Source organism: Ostrea edulis, chromosome 1 (genome assembly GCF_947568905.1).
Source record: "Ostrea edulis chromosome 1, xbOstEdul1.1, whole genome shotgun sequence".
NCBI classification, from domain to species: domain Eukaryota; kingdom Metazoa; phylum Mollusca; class Bivalvia; order Ostreida; family Ostreidae; genus Ostrea; species Ostrea edulis.
Genome location: NC_079164.1, coordinates 60,312,890 through 60,330,681, shown reverse-complemented (window position 1 = coordinate 60,330,681; position 17,792 = coordinate 60,312,890). Strand labels below are relative to the sequence as shown.

At 35.6% G+C, this 17,792-nt stretch overlaps 1 protein-coding gene and 1 pseudogene across 2 annotated transcripts; both read left to right on the top strand.

Moving 5' to 3' along the window:
• The first annotated feature begins 3,072 nt into the window (after positions 1-3,072).
• Positions 3,073-4,231, top strand: LOC125663579 (uncharacterized; annotated as a pseudogene).
• Positions 4,232-12,738: 8,507 nt separating this feature from the next.
• Positions 12,739-17,792, top strand: LOC125649122 (uncharacterized). 2 transcript variants are annotated; one of them, XM_048876365.2, is made up of 4 exons: positions 12,739-15,344; positions 15,598-15,693; positions 16,040-16,227; positions 17,382-17,792. In XM_048876365.2, exons 1-4 carry the CDS (start codon positions 15,095-15,097, stop codon positions 17,460-17,462), a joined length of 615 nt encoding a protein of 204 aa, XP_048732322.1. In that variant the 5' UTR covers positions 12,739-15,094; the 3' UTR covers positions 17,463-17,792. The 2 variants fall into 2 exon arrangements, with proteins under 2 accessions (XP_048732322.1, XP_056011450.1); XM_056155475.1 differs by having other exon boundaries at positions 14,948-15,344; positions 16,040-17,792.

Sequence of the window (17,792 nt, the reverse complement as noted above, 5' to 3'; positions counted from 1 at the left end):
CTGACGAGGAGTATGATACTGTAGACTTAAGTCAGTTAAGGAAACCTTCCCCAGGCCAACATGCATCCAATCATCAGACAGACAAACCGTCCTAAGGCGGTGTCAAAAACCAACGGCCCTTTTCAGGGCCATACAGATATTTCGAAAAGATGCCTCTCTATTCACAACACGAGATTCTATCATATTCTAATGGTCACTTTAATTTGATCATCTACTTTAGTCAAAGTAAGAGAAAAACATGAATCGTTTGATTCGCTTTCATAATACTTATTAATATTAGTTCTCCTTACTCTGAAGTATGCTACCAGAGAATCCAAATTGTTCATGTGGATAATCAAAAGATACTTACCACTTCTTTGGATTGTGTTTTGGTTTGTGTGTGTGCATGTCTGTGCCTATTTATGTTTTTTTTTTTTTCACTCAAAAACTGGGAGAGAGGGGGTGTTAAAGTACAAAAAGTTTACTTCGCCAAGACCGTTTTCTTTAACCGTGAAACCACTTGCCGATCCATTTTTGATCTTTCATAGAATCCATTCTGGGTCGTCCAAATTAACACAGACAGACGTCGAAAGTTGTCTGTATAAGTGTCCTCTATTTCCCTTTTATGCACACACAGACAGACAGAAATCCAGCGTACAATAACTTCCAGGGGCGGAGCTTAGCTGTACAATACCTTCCACGGTACAGTACAACTTCCAAATTATGAACATAGCTAGAAAACAACAATTCTGTAACATTAATCAATGATGAAAACATACGAAATACAACATATAAATAAACTAGAAAACTGACACGGTCAGCAAGGCCCGCTGAGGGTTATTAGAGGAAAGTGACATCTGTATTTGATATAGCAATGTTTGGGGCTGGTATATATGTTAGAATTAATAATATTCAAAGATACATTGGGATGCAAATTTGTGAAAAAGGAATCATGAAGCATATTTATGAGAGACTTATGCAAATTTAAATTACTTCTGTTTGACACACACTCATCCACTCAGACACAACAGAGTGCAACTAAATACCATTGTAATAGGGTATTCAAAATGGATAACTGGTACAAAATATGGTACATACCATTCGAAAAGGATTATGAATTTGACATATTGATATCTTGGAAAAGGAAAATCTGACATCAGGGCTCTAATCATTTTCAAACACATTGTCATTTGATAAAAGTGCTCTACATTTTTAAAAATAGAAATCTATAGAATATGTCTTTACATACATAGGTGAGAAAGTTTCCATTATTCCTAGCTGAGACATACCATGTACGCGCTAAAAAAAAATTCATAAGCAAATATCAAAATACTCACATAAAAAATGTGGACCTTACCGTCAACTAGCCATTTCGAGATTTTCACTGACGAAAGTTCGGTAACAGTAATGAATAAGGTACACACATTTTGTATCTATTTTGTGACTTTCTTTATTAAAAGGAACAGTTCTCTAAAGTGTAACGTGCAATATACTACATTATTATATACTTTCAATTTCATCTCTTCGTTTTTCTTTAAAAGTTTGCGGGCATATATCACACGATATATGCCCGGAAACATTCCGGCCCGCAAACATTACGTCACAATCAAATTTCTACGCCGTTAATTTTCAAATTTTTCGTGTTTTTCATCTTTTAATCAGTTAAACCGATAAAATTATTGTTAAAAATAAAATTATTGTTAGTTTCTAAATGAAATTGAAAGTATATAATAAAAAAGTTATAGACTTTGTATGGGAAATATGACGACCTCGTTTTTTGTCGCGAACGGACCTCGCAAGCTCGGTCCGTGTACGCGCCAAAAAACTCGGTCGTCATATTTTCCCATACAAAGTCTATAACCTATAATAATTCACTTTGTCTGTCTGTTTGTATGTCATCATCTTTCTTATTATGACCATATCTATTTACCACTGTCTAAGGGAGATAATTCAATTTGAATTATGATATGCATTGTATGATATAAACAGACAGACAAAGTGACATGACCCGAAAATCTATAGGTGTCTTCCTCTTATTGTAAAGTGTTTCTGTACAAAATTTGAAAACTGTACAATGAAAACTGTTATTGAGTTATTGTGTCACAAAGAAAGTGTTCATAATAACAAAGATCATGCCATACAGACAGACAAAGTGAAATGACCCTAAAATCTTAAGCTTCTTCCTCTTATTGTAAATTATTTCTGTACAAAATTTGAAAACTGTACGATAAAAACTGGGTTGTTTTTTTTGAGTTATCGTGTCAAAGAAAGTGTTGACGGACAGACGGACGGAAAATGTTATTACTATAGGGCTTCCTGCATTTCATGCGGGGACCTAATTAAGCATAATTGATGTGCAATTAACACACACAGTGGCTGATCCAGAATTTCCAAAAAGGGGGAACGTATTAACCAAAATACTAAGCCATTTTAAAAAGGTGTGAAATCTGGGGTTTTACTCGCATTATTCCTGATTTCAATATTTCGATGCTTTTAACCATATCATCTATATATGCAATGCAGTAATGCCTTGTAAATTTGTGGCGAAAAGGGGGGGGGCTCAATCCGCCACTCACACATCAATGAATTCTGTACTACAATGGTAATGATTCTCAAATGCAAAAAGCACGTGTTACATTGTATATGTAGCTAAAGTCTGCAAAATACGTGTGTGTATCCATTGTGCCCAATCCCTCATCTGCGCCTTTTTCTGTATCAATTACTATGCATTTTGAGATAACGTAATGTCATCCAAATCATTTTGAAACTCTAAAGAGTCGGTGTCACCGATATATCTGTCGAATCTTTTATCAATCCTAGACAGGTGACGTTGCATCGCGTGAAAGTTTGCATTGATGTTATGAATATTCATGTCACAAGACATTTACAGTGCTTTTTTTCGTTTGTATGGAATTTATTGTACAAAGGTCTATTGATAATACTGCGTTATGCCAACTCCAGTGTTCTTCATTGATATCTTTGGTGACTGGTGCCTTGGGACAAGATGCTAATGTATTCACTGCAGTCAATTATGTAAACCAGTCTGGTTTGATTCCGAAAAACACAACTGTGCATCCAGATACCGTCGGTTGTATGAGGAAATTGTGTGTCTCTCAGGGATGGACGGAACCACCAGAAGGATTTACTGTCTCACCTGTCAATTTCCCAGCAGCCCTTTTTCATTGGAGGTGTTTAATAGTGTTGTTGGTACTTTTGCAGCCTATTCAGCGCGAAGAATTTCGTACAAATGGGCGTGTAACAAGTGATACGGAACATACTAGGGACACCTCTGATATTCAGGTTCCGACAGTGGACTTATCGACAGAGGACAAGTTTACAGTGATTGATATTAGCTACGGTTCTGACATAGAAGCTGGTAGCTCCGCTGTAAGCAGACCAGAAGAACAGCGTTCTGACATTTTGGAGGTTTACAGCGAGGAGATTGTCACTGTAAATGAAGCCTTTGACAGCCATTTCCACTTGGATCGGACCAGCTCCCGCATATGGAAGACCTCATCAGGGAAGTCGGGTGGATGACCTTATCTCTTATGGTTTGTCCTGTAGTCAGCGTCCAAACCTGGAAGTGACAGTTTCAGGTGGAATGATGGTTTACAGCGAGCCTTCCACTCATCAAGAGATAGGGCACATCAGAAAACCATGGGAAATAGCTGTAAGAGTACATCCTAAGCGTGTAGAGGAACTCTCTCCAGAAAGGTTTCATCACATGAAGGACTTGTTGGATCTTCCTTATGTTGTAGCCTTAGGAGAAGTTGGGCTGGACCGTACTGTTCCAGTTAAGCTTTGGAGACGCCAGGAATAAGTTTTACGTCAGGTGTTAATGCTTGCCCGCAGGAACCGAGTCCTTGTTCTACATCTTCGTGGAATTGTATCTGACAGGATTGGTATGGATTGGTATGGATGTACATGTTCGCTGTATGCAGATCTTGCAAAAGGCATGTAACCCAGACCAACCGATACATCTTCATTGCTTTACCGGTGATTCAGATTTGGTCAAGGAATGGATGGACGGTTTTTCATGTGTATACTTCGGGTTCACAGGTGCTGTATAGGGCTTTAGTGAATCGCATCTTGTTAGAAACACATTCCCACTAGATGAAACCTGGTGGAGGAACTATAAATACTCCAACTTTCATTGGCGACGTTGCTACAGTAGTTGCATCTAAGCTACAAGTGACTGTGCAGTACCTGTTGAAGCAAACTGAAAAACTGTCGTCGACTGTATACCTTGTAATATGTATGTTTACGAATTCCTGCTGAATTAAGAGCTGACCCTGGTCTATTCCTACGTCACCTTGTCCATCCTGCTTGAGCGCCAGTTCTGTTTGCCTCTTCCTTAGAAGCATACATTTATTTATTCGTCTGTTGTCTTCCATGTTTAGTTAAGGTAAGACACCAGATATTTATATGTAATTTCCCGGCTACACAACAGTACTAATATAAGGAAGACTGGACCGAGATTCTACTGTTACCGTGTTGTTGATACTGCTAAGTTCTGATGATCACTGATATTTTTACTGTTGGAACTGATAATTTTTGTTGGTGCTGAGAAATGTTGATATTTACTGTCTGTGGACTCTTTGATATTTACTGATAGATGTAAGTGCCGAGGTATTATGTTTGTGTGGGTTTTTTTTAATTTCTGTAAGCATTCACAAAGCTTAGAGCATAATCTTATCTCAATAAATACACGAGGTACACATATTGGCTTTCTTGGAGGAGGTGTGTCACAAGAACCTGGTTTTGTATATTTTTATTCTATTCTACTTCCTTAAAATCTTGATTAAAATATTCTTAAATTCACTCTTTCATCAAAACAAAGTAATAATAACTCATCAAGGATTCTCTCTCTCGCTCTCTCTAGCAATTGCGTTTTTACGAACAGTACTGGTTTCATTATTTTAATTCCTAATAACAGAAAGTAGTCCAAATTAGAACTTGGAATCAGTTGGTAATTGAAAATTAATCGATAACGAACGAAAACTGGCATTATATAAAAATATAACAATCATGTATGCAATATAGTCATATATTGTTTGTCATCAAAAGTTAACGAACTATTTAGAAATGGCAATTTCAATAGTAATAAGAAGTCCACGGGCCACATCTTTCACCTGAGTCACCTTGACTCGTATCTAAAGGTTTTTCCAATATATTCGCATGTAAAACTTTGATCCCTATTGTGGCCCCAACCTACTTCCGGGGGCCATGCATGCTTTTTACAAATTTAAATCTGCACTATGTCAGGAAGCTTTCATGTAAATGTAAACTTTTCTGGCCCAGTGATTTTTCAGATGATTTTTAATCATTTCCCCTATATATTTGTACGTAAAATTTTGATCCCCTACTGTGGCCCCATCTTACCCCTGGGGACCATGATTTTCACAAGCATAAATCTGCACTATGTCGGGAAGCTTTCGTGGTAATCTGGCTTTTCTGGCTCAGTGGTTCTTGAGAGGAAGATTTATAAAGATTTTTCTTATATATTTGTATGTAAAACTTTGATTCCCTATTGTTGCTTCATCCTACCCTCGGGGGCCATGATTTTAACAAACTTGAATGTGCACTATGTCAGGAAGCTTTCATGTAAATTTCAGCTCTTCTGGCCAAGTGGTCCTTGAGAAGATTTTTAATGACCCACCCTATTTTTGCATTTTTGTGATTATCTTCCCTTTAAAGGCGGCATGGCACTTTATTTGAACAAACTTGAAAGCCCTTCATCCAAGGATGTTTTTGGCTAAGTTTGGTTATAAGTGGCCTAGTGGTTCTGGAGAAGAAGTTGATTGACTGAATATTGTTTAACGTCCCTCTCGAAAATATTTCACTCATATGGAGACGTTACCACTGCCGGTAAAGGGCTGCAAAATTTCGGCCTATTCTCGGCGCTTATGGCCTTTGAGCAGGGAGGGATCTTCATCGTGCCACATCTGCTGTGACACGTGACTTGGGCTTTTGTGGTTTCATCCGAAGGACCGCCCCATTTAGTCGCCTTCTACGACAAGCAAGGGGTGCTGAGGACCTATTCTAACCCGGATCCCCACGGGATGAGAAGTTGAAAATGTAAAAAGTTTACATACGGACAGACAGACGACGGACAAAAGGCGATCAGAAAAGCTCACTTGAGCTTTCAGCTCAGGTGAGCTAAAAACTGCAACCAACAACACCCCCTCCGATTTCTTAAAATGAAATGGGGGGGGGGGGGGTAATTTAAAGACAGTCATAGGCGAAGACTCCCACCCCCGAGGATTTTTCAGATCGTGCTAAACACTGAGGGCGGTTTTTTTTTCTTGTCAAGAGTGTCAACTTCCATCAACTCTTCTTCCGCCCTCTCTCCCCACCCCCTTCCCCCACACACTTTGAAAAACGTACTACATTATTATTCTTCAAGTGTGTATGTAACTGAATGTCATCCTCATGCACTGTAATAGCATGTACGTACATACCGGTACTATAAATCAAATACCGTATCTGCATAATCAAATAATGACTTTTCTAACATCCTGGAACATGTACTGCAACTGCAAAGTGGGATTGCGAGTTGTAGGTTGTTGTGACCTAGTGGTGATATGGCATATGGAAGACACCAACAGAAACCCGTGCTGGGCGTTCGTGACTGGGTCATACGCGTGAATTCCGAGGACGTCGCTCGTGTCTGATAGTGTCGAGGAAAGCGGAACAGAAGAATGACCTGCATTTTTTGCGAATTTGTTCTATATCATTATTTATTATAATTATGTAAATTAATATTATATTATTTCAACAATAAATATTATTATTTAATGATAATTATTATTATTTACGAAAATCTCATTAATTTGATACTCGTGTATACATGCACTTGTACGTGAATATTGCATTTGATAAACTCATAGACCTTTCTGAGTGAACACGTCGCAGCAATTTATGCACTCTTTATAGATAATTTTGAGTATTGTTACTCTGACTAAATCTCTCATAACTATGACGCTTTGTTTCCCATCTATTAACAAAATCATACATGAACGTGAATATGTTCACTTACGAGAAAATGAAAATGCAAACCTAAATAAAATGTATTTCAATTATGTTTATATAATAGATACAACAGATACCAAAATATGGTATAATTTTTACGGGGTCATCAGTTCAAAAGAAAAAAGCTGCAATAGGCCTACTAATAATATTCTCTTTAGAAAAATGGACAGGCATAGCCTACATTCAGGATGCAGTCTATGCCTTTCTACTTCTCTAAAAGGAATATACTGATAATTGTAAAATTTAAAGTGGTAATTTTTATTTTTCAACCTTCATTAGTTCGGGATATGTAGAAAAACGTCGCCGATGAGCTTTTCTCTCCCCCCCCCCCCCCCCTTTTTGTGTGTTGTTTTTTATACCTTCGAGATAAAGCATGCATTATTTTTTTTTTTAAATCCGCTTTAAGCAATGTTGTACAAATTATTTTCGTGAATTTCTATGATCTACTTCAGGTTAATTTTATAAATGATTACACTCAGTGCCAAATACATAACAAAGGTAGTAAATCCATTTTACAATTCTAAGATAACAATTGCGAATGCACTGCCATCCCCGTACGTAAGTATATGACGTCGCGTTAGAAAAAAAAATGACGCTTTGTATATGTATGGCCGCCGTTTTCAGCGTAGAAGTTTTATTTGTTATTCTGAATATATGTAAATAAATTATATACCATTGAACTGAGCAAATCCTAGGCTTTTAACGTTTTGTGGAGTTTAAAAACGCGGAATATTTCGGCCAAAATCGTACATTGTTCTTAGTATGTACGTGTAGGACCCCGTTTGTTTGGAATACTTCATTAGCCAATAGGGGTCGTTGATTCAAAGACTGTTCAACCCTAAAAATAGCTGGCGCATGCGCTCAGCGCCTGAAAAGAAATATTTTTGTTACAAAGTATAGAATTACAATTGTAGTTAGTAGTATTATTATACTTTCTTTAATTAAATGAGTATCATTATACTTTTTTCAATAATAGACAAAAAAAGTACTTAATTTATTCTTTTTTTTTTATTTAGGAAAATGACCAAGTTGATTTAGAAAAGATTGAATACTCTCGCAAAATTCTAAATTTTGTTCATTATAAATGCCTCAAATAAAAGCGGAAATAATCACTCTCCCCCAAATCAAAGAACCACAAACCCAACAAGTGCAGTGTTTTCTAATAATCCACGTGAACTATGTTGGGTCTCTATCATTAAGTACTATGAAAGCGAATCAAGTCATTCATGTTTTTCTCTCATTTTGATGATGTAGATGATAGAATATAAAGTGAACATAAAAAAATGATTGAATCTCGTTTCGTGAATAGAGAGGTGTCTTCAAAACATTGGTATGGCCCTGAAAAGGGCCGTTAGTTTTTGACAATGCCTCAGGACGGTTGGCCTGGGGAAGGTTTCCATCTCTGACTTACTCTGCAGGATCATACTCCTCGTCAGAGTCCACTTGAATTTCGCCGAATATGTGCATCTCCAGATTTCGCACTTCTTCGGCCTGGAATTCGGCATAATCATTGTAAACTCTCCTAAATCCTTCTATGATATCCACCTGGAGGCGGTGTGTGTACTAAAATGCCACCTGGAGGCGGTGTGTGTACTAAAATGCCACCTGGAGGCGGTGTGTGGACTAAAATGCCACCTGGAGGCGGTGTGTGTACTAAAATGCCACCTGGAGGCGGTGTGTGTACTAAAATGGTCGAGCGTTCACATCCTTGGCCCGATCGTGTCTCTTCTGCACCTCCGACAACCTGTAGTTAAGGAGGACTATTTGTTCGCACGCCCGGCGGAATTTCCTGTTTGTCTGAGCCAACTCTCTTTTTATCAGTTCCATCCTTGCATTGTATATGTACTCCTGAAAAACGGCCTCATCCACCATTTCTTCTTCATCGTCGCTCGGGAATTCTGGGACAGATTGTATTAGAGTGGGTTGTGTTTCCATCGTGAGAATGGTGAAGTTGTTCTGTCCAACACGAGTTTATATAGGACAGACTCAATGTGTTCAAGATGTCACGTGCAGAGTGATTGTTCTCATTGGTTGTCGACTACACGCCCGTTTACGGATGAACCGACCTATGACCTCCGGATTGCATTGAATTATCACAATCACCGTTGTTAACCATGCCCCCGTCAGCGGTAATTACTGCAGTAGGAGTAAATGTCAAGTATATTTAATCAGCGTGTACAACCCACATTAATGAAAGGGATTAAATCACGATCCACCCACCCCTCCCAATTTTGTTTTTCACCTTTAATGATCAAAATCTACTACGCAATGTGTTTGAACGGTTCTAGAATAAAGATAAGGTTATACATTGTCACAGAAGCTTATTTTAGAGAGTTTATTATTTGTTTTGTAAGCAGAGACTGGTGTGTTATTCTTTACGATGTTTTCGAAATAAATGGATAACGATCTAGGTTTATCATATCTATCACATTTCAAGTAGAATTCTTTATGTGACATGTGCCATCTAAAAGTTAAATTTGTGAATATGCAAAATTAAGATGCTTTATAATACAAAATTAACATTTCATTGTGTTTTTTAAACATAAAAAGACTCAAGTTTTTGTTTATATATCACAGAGTTAAGGGTAAAATATTACATTTATTCTTGTATTCAGAAGGTCAAAAGTTTGGAAGTCAACATCAAATGAGTTAAATTTTTAATGTTTTAACATCAATAATGAAAAAAATATTTTTTCCCCAAAAATCGTGAACAGTCCCTTTAATCTACTGAGAAAGAGAGAGAGAGAGAGAGAGAGAGAGAGAGAGAGAGAGAGAGAGAGAGAGATCACCAACTTAATAATCTTTATTCTTAAATACATGTAACCTCCCAATTAATTACACATGTTATACAATTTTGTACATGTACATATCCTGTTCGATCATTAGGGAGAGGGTTTCTATAGGCTTAGCCTGCTGCCCAATCCCATCAAAATATTGGATAAATATTGTTTGAATAAAACAAATAACCGGTGAAGATGTGTTGATAAGGAGGCTTCGTATCGAAGATCAATGTATAATTAGTGGAAACCTTTATGGAGAGTATTACCGGTATTGTACATATAACAAAGATCCATGCTGAACTTTTTATTTTTCAACGAATTAAAAGTGCAAGTTTCTAATTGCTTGTTGGTTTTTTTGGTGTTTTTTTCTTCAGATTGTAGCTTACATATCAGTCAAACATTAACAGACTTTATCCATGATTTTATTCATTTATTGCAACCTCGATGAAAAATATACCCTAAGATATAAAACCTGTACACTGTACAATTCAGAAAATTAAACGCCCGTGGGTATCGATTAACGTTCATCACAATAATTAACATGCCATTATATGTACATGTTCAATGTAACACATCGACTACTGGACAACAAATGACAGTTTCTATCAATGTTTATTATTCTGTGTGATTTTCTGATGCTAACCTATTCATCTGTTGTTATATGTCCGACATCTTAATTAAAAAAGGTGACAACATACATATTTTCTTTGGTTATTAATTAAATTAAACTATATTGAGTGTAAATTAAAACAGTTTTCCGTTTCATCAGTTGACGGTGCCATATAAGGAATAAATAGAAGATTTACAATTTTTGATTGCAATCAATTGCCAGTTAAGGAATTTTTCTAAGAATTAAGTGTATTGACTTAAAAATAAAGACGTCACACACGGTACTGGTGTTACTTTCATACGTGCATTAGAAAATGCTTCCGCTGTGTTTACACAGATGTATATTTTGTGGATTATTAAAGTCTTATACATCAATGGCAAGGAAAATATATAAATATTGATAATAGCTTATATAAAATGAAATATAATTTACAAGCATTTCATTAGCAATAACGGAGTTATATACACGCAGATGTCGTCATTTTTCGCTGTCCTGCGTTACATGAAATACTCATACGCTTTATATCCACAGATTAATAAAATGATCGATTTTGTCCCAAAAAACGTAAGAATTGGTGTATGATTGTGACGTCCTTATCTAAAAACCATAAACCAATTACTTTTTAACATTGAGTTCATAGAATTGATATAGCGACCTTAAGAATGTCAAAGACAGTGGTGTCCCGTGTTTGTTAGATAGACTGCAAATGCAAACGATCATGACCAGTAGCATGCCTAATACAGGGGGAAGTTGACTATCCTTGTTACATTTATAATGTACATATATCGTGGAGCATAGTGTATGCCAGTATTATATAATTATTAAAGGGGAATATCAAAATTCTTATTTAGAGTCAGCCACAATATTGCAGAATTTCTTGAAGAAATATATTTGTTAGATATGTTGGTTTTGTTTGTTTGTGTTAATTATTGTTTGTTTATTCTATCTGTTTGCATGTTGTTTACTTGACACTTTGGCACATTTTTTTATGTCACCACTTGCTGGTAATTTAAGGCTCCAAATATTTTAGAATGACATGCTCTAAGTCTCAGAGAGTAGATGCAGTATTAAGGGTTCTTTTTTCATAGCACACTTTACTTATTTTAAATAGTCTATTATGAAAGCTGCACCATATACAAGAAAGTTGGTCACATCTTACAACAGGCCTGGGGCAATGGTAATGTGTAATGGTAATGTAATGACACCCAATTTCATTGTAAATGGAAGTTTTCAATGATTGATTATGGTTTTATGCCGTTTTGGCATTATGTCGGCCATTTTACGGTGGGAATAAATGGGCCATTTTTGCATTACAAGTAAAGGTAGTGCATTACTTGTAGAAAATATAATGTAATGCACATTACATTCCATTACATTACTTCAAATATTTGATGATATTTCGGAGGTTTAGATTAATGCATTATATTAGTGATTGACTTTTAGACTTTATGACAAAGAGATCAACTTCATGTATATTAAAATGTCTTTCGAGTTAACAGTATAAAATTTAATGAACAACATTTTCATTCTAATACCTAAGGAACACTTCAAATTTTCATTTAGCATTTCCCTAAGGGTATTTTTAAGGTTTCAAAGTAAACTGTTGTGAATTGTTTTCAGAAATTGCTCTTTCTAATTTAGTGACATTTTAAAAAAAATTTCATTCTTGAATTAAACATTGAGCAGTCAACCAATTAGAATTGCCTACAGATACTAAAGGAAATTTTAAAGTGTTGTAATGTAATCATAAATAATGTGTAATATAATGCATTACACCTCAAAATAGGGGTAATGATAATATGGTAATGTCAAATTTTCTAAGTAATGATAATGTAATGCACTACACTGAGCTATGTAATTGACCCCAGGCCTTCCTGACAACTTGCATGCAAGGGAGCATATATTTCATTAACACAGGCACTTATTAAGGAGGGAGTCCATTTATGAAACAAGTGCCCGTGTTCATTAAGCTAAATTGTACCTATTATGTTCTGGATCCCCAAAAGGATTTATATTTGCAGCGAACAAATCACTAATGGCAAAGAATGAAAATTAAAATTTTCACATAGCAGGAAAACTTTTTTATTAAATTAATTCTATAATTATTATATTGAAAATGAAATTATTTGGGGGGGGGGGGTGTCAAGAAATAGGAGAATTATACCTTTCACAAGCAAAGGAAAGAAAGAGGTGGAAAAGAATATTCAAATAAAGATTTAAAGATTTTTGAATACTTTTTTTGCAATTTCACAACTAGCCAGAGTTTACCACCACCACGCTGAACATTCACATCTTATACACATCTTATATAGTTAATTTTTTTTTTTTTTTTTTTTTTTTTTTTTTTATACAGTTTTTGAAATATTTATAAATGGTCTACCAAAAGGCTGATGAATAACAGTCCATTATTATGATATTTTTCCCTCGTTTACATTTCTCTCCAAAATTCTCTAGATTTTACCTATTCATTCGGTTGTCTCTGGATTTATTATAGTCTGTAACACTAAAGTTTAAACGAAAGTCTTTTTTCCCAACAGACCTCAATTACTCCAGGATTTTTTATGGGGGCATGTGAAAGTCAAGTATAAGTTAAAGTATTCAGCCATATTGGTTGCCAAATCTGACAATTTGTGGCGAAAAAGGGGAGGGGGTCCTGGTTCCTTCTATATATCTACTACTAGGACCACATGCACCTGAAGTGTGGATAGCTTACGTACCCCCACCCCTTACCCAATGAAAAATAAATACAGAATCAATAGCTTATATCCAAATTATGTTATTTCCCCCACCGATCACCCTCATAAGTCGTTCTGAATAGCCAGTATCTACTTTCTGTAAGATTTTGAGGTGGCCACTTGTGAGATATTAATATGTGTAAAGGTGCGCGAGACATTCGAAGAGTTCCGATTTTATAATCTATGCGTCATCCGGAACACTTCGGGTCTTTCACCAAAAACGCCGTGTTTTCGGTGAAAGGCCCGATGTGCTCCGGATGATTTATGTGTACCACACTATATATTTACTTTCTAAATAATCTTTTCACTGTTTTCTTTTATATGCAAATGTTTTCAAGCATGTAATTTAAAGAAAGTTAATAACTTTAAACTCTAATTAATCTGCTTGAAAGTAATTATGTACAAAAATAATACAGGAACATCGGATCATACAGCTTTAAGTATAGCTGGCTTCTATAGTAGCCGACTTTCTCTGTTTTAAGTATAGCCACCGAACATATTTCATTCAGTGATAATTTGAATGATTAATTTTGTTTTCCTGATTTCGGATTCTACACATTAATAAGTTGTGTGTAGTTGACAAGTGTCAATTTCTATATTGCGGTGACAGATTTTCGATAATGCAGCAAATCTTCATTATTTGATTATACACTTTGACATTAATTCATCCTGATAAGATAAGATCTGCTCGGTTATGATATGTTTATGATGAGTTTTTTAATTGCACACATTTCAAATACAATCATCATGAGGAAGTTTGTTGGAATCCAATATAATTCACTCTGCTCTAAAAAGACAATCGGCGTAGATTAGTTCTACATTGACAAGTGATTGAAAGTGCTCACCCTCAAAGGCATGAAAATAAGGACGAAATTCATCTTTTTAATTGTCCATATTTGCATGTGAAATAGGTTTTCTGTGGAAAGATGTTTACGGTATAGTCCAAAGATGTCAGACAATGGTAGTTTAACAGTAAGCCAACTCTTCAATTGTCGAGTGCTTGACTGTGAAATTACTAGTCCCTAACTTTGTCGAGTGCTTGACTGTGAAATTATTAGTCTCTAGCTTTGTCAAGTGCTTAACTGTGAAATTATTAGTCCCTAACTTTGTCGAGTGCTTGACTGTGAAATTATTAGTCTCTAGCTTTGTCGAGTGCTTGACTGTGAAATTACTAGTCCCTAGCTTTCCCTCCCATATTCTAACGACTCTTGTTATTATCCAATTTTTCTTCTTCCAAAAATAATGAAAACGGAAACTAAGATGATCATTTAATAAGCAAAATAAATACAATTTACCGTATAGAATGCAATATATTCTTCTGATGATTTCTCAAATACATGTTCGTCCAAAAACAGTGGGGGAAAGTGGTATAGGCTTTATAGGGAGGGGCAGTATATTTCAACTTTTGAACATCATTGAAAATTAACAAGCCCCCTCCCCCCTTTTCTTTCAGGAATTCTCTATTTAAACTTACAATGTATTACAACAAAACTAAGTCAAAAACAGATATCAACCCATACTTTCATTTTTTTGTATCCAGTATTCTTAATTGATACGTGCCGGATTGTCTCTCATACACCGTACACAATAGGACAAGAGTGAATAAAAAATAGCTGGCTAACTGTCATACACCGTACACAATAGGACAAGAGTGAATAGAAAAATAGCTGGCTAACTGGTATACGTTTCATGTTTGAATAAAAACTGAAGATAAAATGGATAGAAATTAAAAAAAAAATAACGTAGATAGATGAACACATGGATTATTTACTTTGCATACTAGTACACAAATCACGTGCGCAGTAAGTACTGAAAAATAGACAGTGCAAAGACACGCGGCGTGTATATCATGACGGAGACATTGTTTAAGGTTCAAGGTTCGCTACTGGTCCCTCTCTATATTGGATAAAGCATATTTCATACTCATCAAATATGTACTCGTGTGACATCTCCTAGTCATGAACTGCCGAAAAGCATCTATCGTCTGTTTATTTTTCACCACTGTACTGCTCATTTTCGTTTATGTGACATATTTTAATCATGGACCCCCCGAGAAGATACTGTCCGCTAACACTAAGATTAATAAGTATTTAGACCGAGTGTTAGCTGGAGATGGTGATGAAGAAGTTCTTAGATCTGCACGTGCGTGGAATTCATTCGTCAAGGACAATCATTTTGTTTCGATAGGTGACATTTACGATCAATGCGGTAAGCCTCTTTAAATAGTTAACTGTTATCAAAATTTATTAATTTGTATGAAACCTTGGAGTATTTGAACAGGATAGGAAATAGATAGGGTATAAGGCCGTGAACGACATGACATCACCGCTATTATATGATGGGAATGGCTGTAGTATCGTAAACACGTTTTTCAGTGTGTGACATCTAACACTAATTATATGTAAACTAATAGCACCATGTAACATGGTGTACTCAGCTGTTTAAAATATTTTTTTTTCAGATGAAGACGGCAAAAAATGGTTAGGGAAAACTGTCATTTTACCAGATAAAGAGAGAGGAGGTGTAAAGTCTAAAACGTTTTTAAATGTAACATTTGGTAAGTGTTTGAAACAAGTCAAGTAGAAACACCACGCTACCTACCTAATTAGTACACTAGTCACGGAGAAGCCGCGCGTCGTGTTCTTAAATTAAGTAGTAAATAAAGTGTTGAGTATAATCAACTGTATTAAATAATGTCTTTAAATGAGAATACATATTTGAATTAAACAAATGACGAATAAGATCATTTTCACCATCGATTTGTGCTTTTGCACACAGAAAGTCAACCTGTTCCCATTTGTGAATTCAATTCAGGAAGTATAACATTGAAAACAAAATCTAGAGTAATTTCTGTAGATTTACGCGGGAAGCAATAATGACTATTTATTTATATTTCCCTACAGAGAAAACTTTAGCAGATGGTGAATTTTTCTTGAGTGTGAGTTATGGCGGGAAAGATCTGTACGAAAATCAATGGAAGTTTTGTGAGATGGAGGAGGAGGAGGAGGAGGATCGATGGATCTTCTGTCCTTATAAACCCGGAAGTTACTCCTGGGTCATAGATAGAAAAATACCCAGCTACCTCCCCAAGGTAATGCGGATTTGGAAAAAATCAACTGTTATTAGTTTTCAACACACATTTTGTATTCACAAGGCTGATCAAGAAATGACAACAGATCAGCCTTTATCTCTCATTATTATGATGCCATTCTATTTAAAACCTATGATTTGTCGACCGTTGTCACATGATTCTGTTTTAAAACGTTTGTAAACCGTACCATACTAAAAATAGAACACTCGTAAACCCAGATATTAAAGGAATCTATTTCTAGAAGGACTGGGTTGATAAATGGTGTATTTTCTTTATAGTAAGATTGATAATCATCTATTCTACTCAGTATCTATTCTTCATAGGCGTTTAAAAATATGATATCAAGTAATATTAAAGTGTTTGGTTGATTACAATTAACAGTTATAGCATTTTGATATCGACCTCATGAGAGTATATTGAACTCAGTCAATATACTCTCACAAGGTCGATAAAACCATGTATTGACCTCATCAAAATGCTTTGATAGTATATTGGAAGAACTATGAATACACGCATTAACTCCCTTGTTATAGCAGGACCAATAAGAGCTAACAAATAACCCACGGAGTTTCCCGATTTCTCTACAGTACAATGTCCATGAGTTTGATCAAGTTGATGATATTGTGTATCTAAGATATTAAATGCGCTGAATGACAAGATAACGCATTGCATTTGAAATGGAGAGTGTTTTCGGCCATATTTGTTATGAGTTTCAATATTTCAACAACAATTTATCGTGCTTGTTAATTTGCAAATAGAATCAGAGATCTTGAAATTTTGAAGTTTTATGTTAAACATCTTATTTTTGTCCACAGGTCCACCGAGGGTCTGGGTTCCCTCGATAGATCAAGGTTACCCAGACGTTTGGAGGACCTGTTTTTGCCCAATGTGACATACATTTACCTACCTACATGATCAATATACGGCACACGGCTTAGTTATACTTTCAACAGTTCTATTAACTCCATGTACAATGTAGTAACAACAAAAATACGTAAATTCTAAACAAGTTCTCTAAGGATAGTGTAGCTGCAGAACTGAAGCTCTCTGAGAAAATATTGGAACAGATCTTTGATCTCAGCTGCAGCTATGGATATTGTATTTCGTCGTGTATATGTATTTATAATACTTTGTGGGAATTTATGTCATTTCAGGGAACATATAAAGCAACGGCGAGGCTAGCTGATGAAAATGGCGAAATACTGATGTGTGGATTTGCGGAATTTGTTTTGTAGATCTGATATTAGTTTTTGCATCATAAGGTTTTGACGTTTCAGTAACAGCCTTAGACCATGTTTAGACATCAAGATATGTATCTATATACATGTATGTGTGTTTAAATGAACGAGATAAAGTTTTGCGTACCTGCCAACAGTGATATTTGATATTAGATATGATTGTTTACTCTTGTGTAAGTGTATTCATTATGACGTTCCCTTCTACCATTGTTTCAGTTATCCAATGCATAACGATCATATTTCATATCTAATAAATGGATGATGTCATTTCTGTAGTCATTGTATCAATTGGATGAGTTTATGAAATAAAAGTAGGAATTTACAACA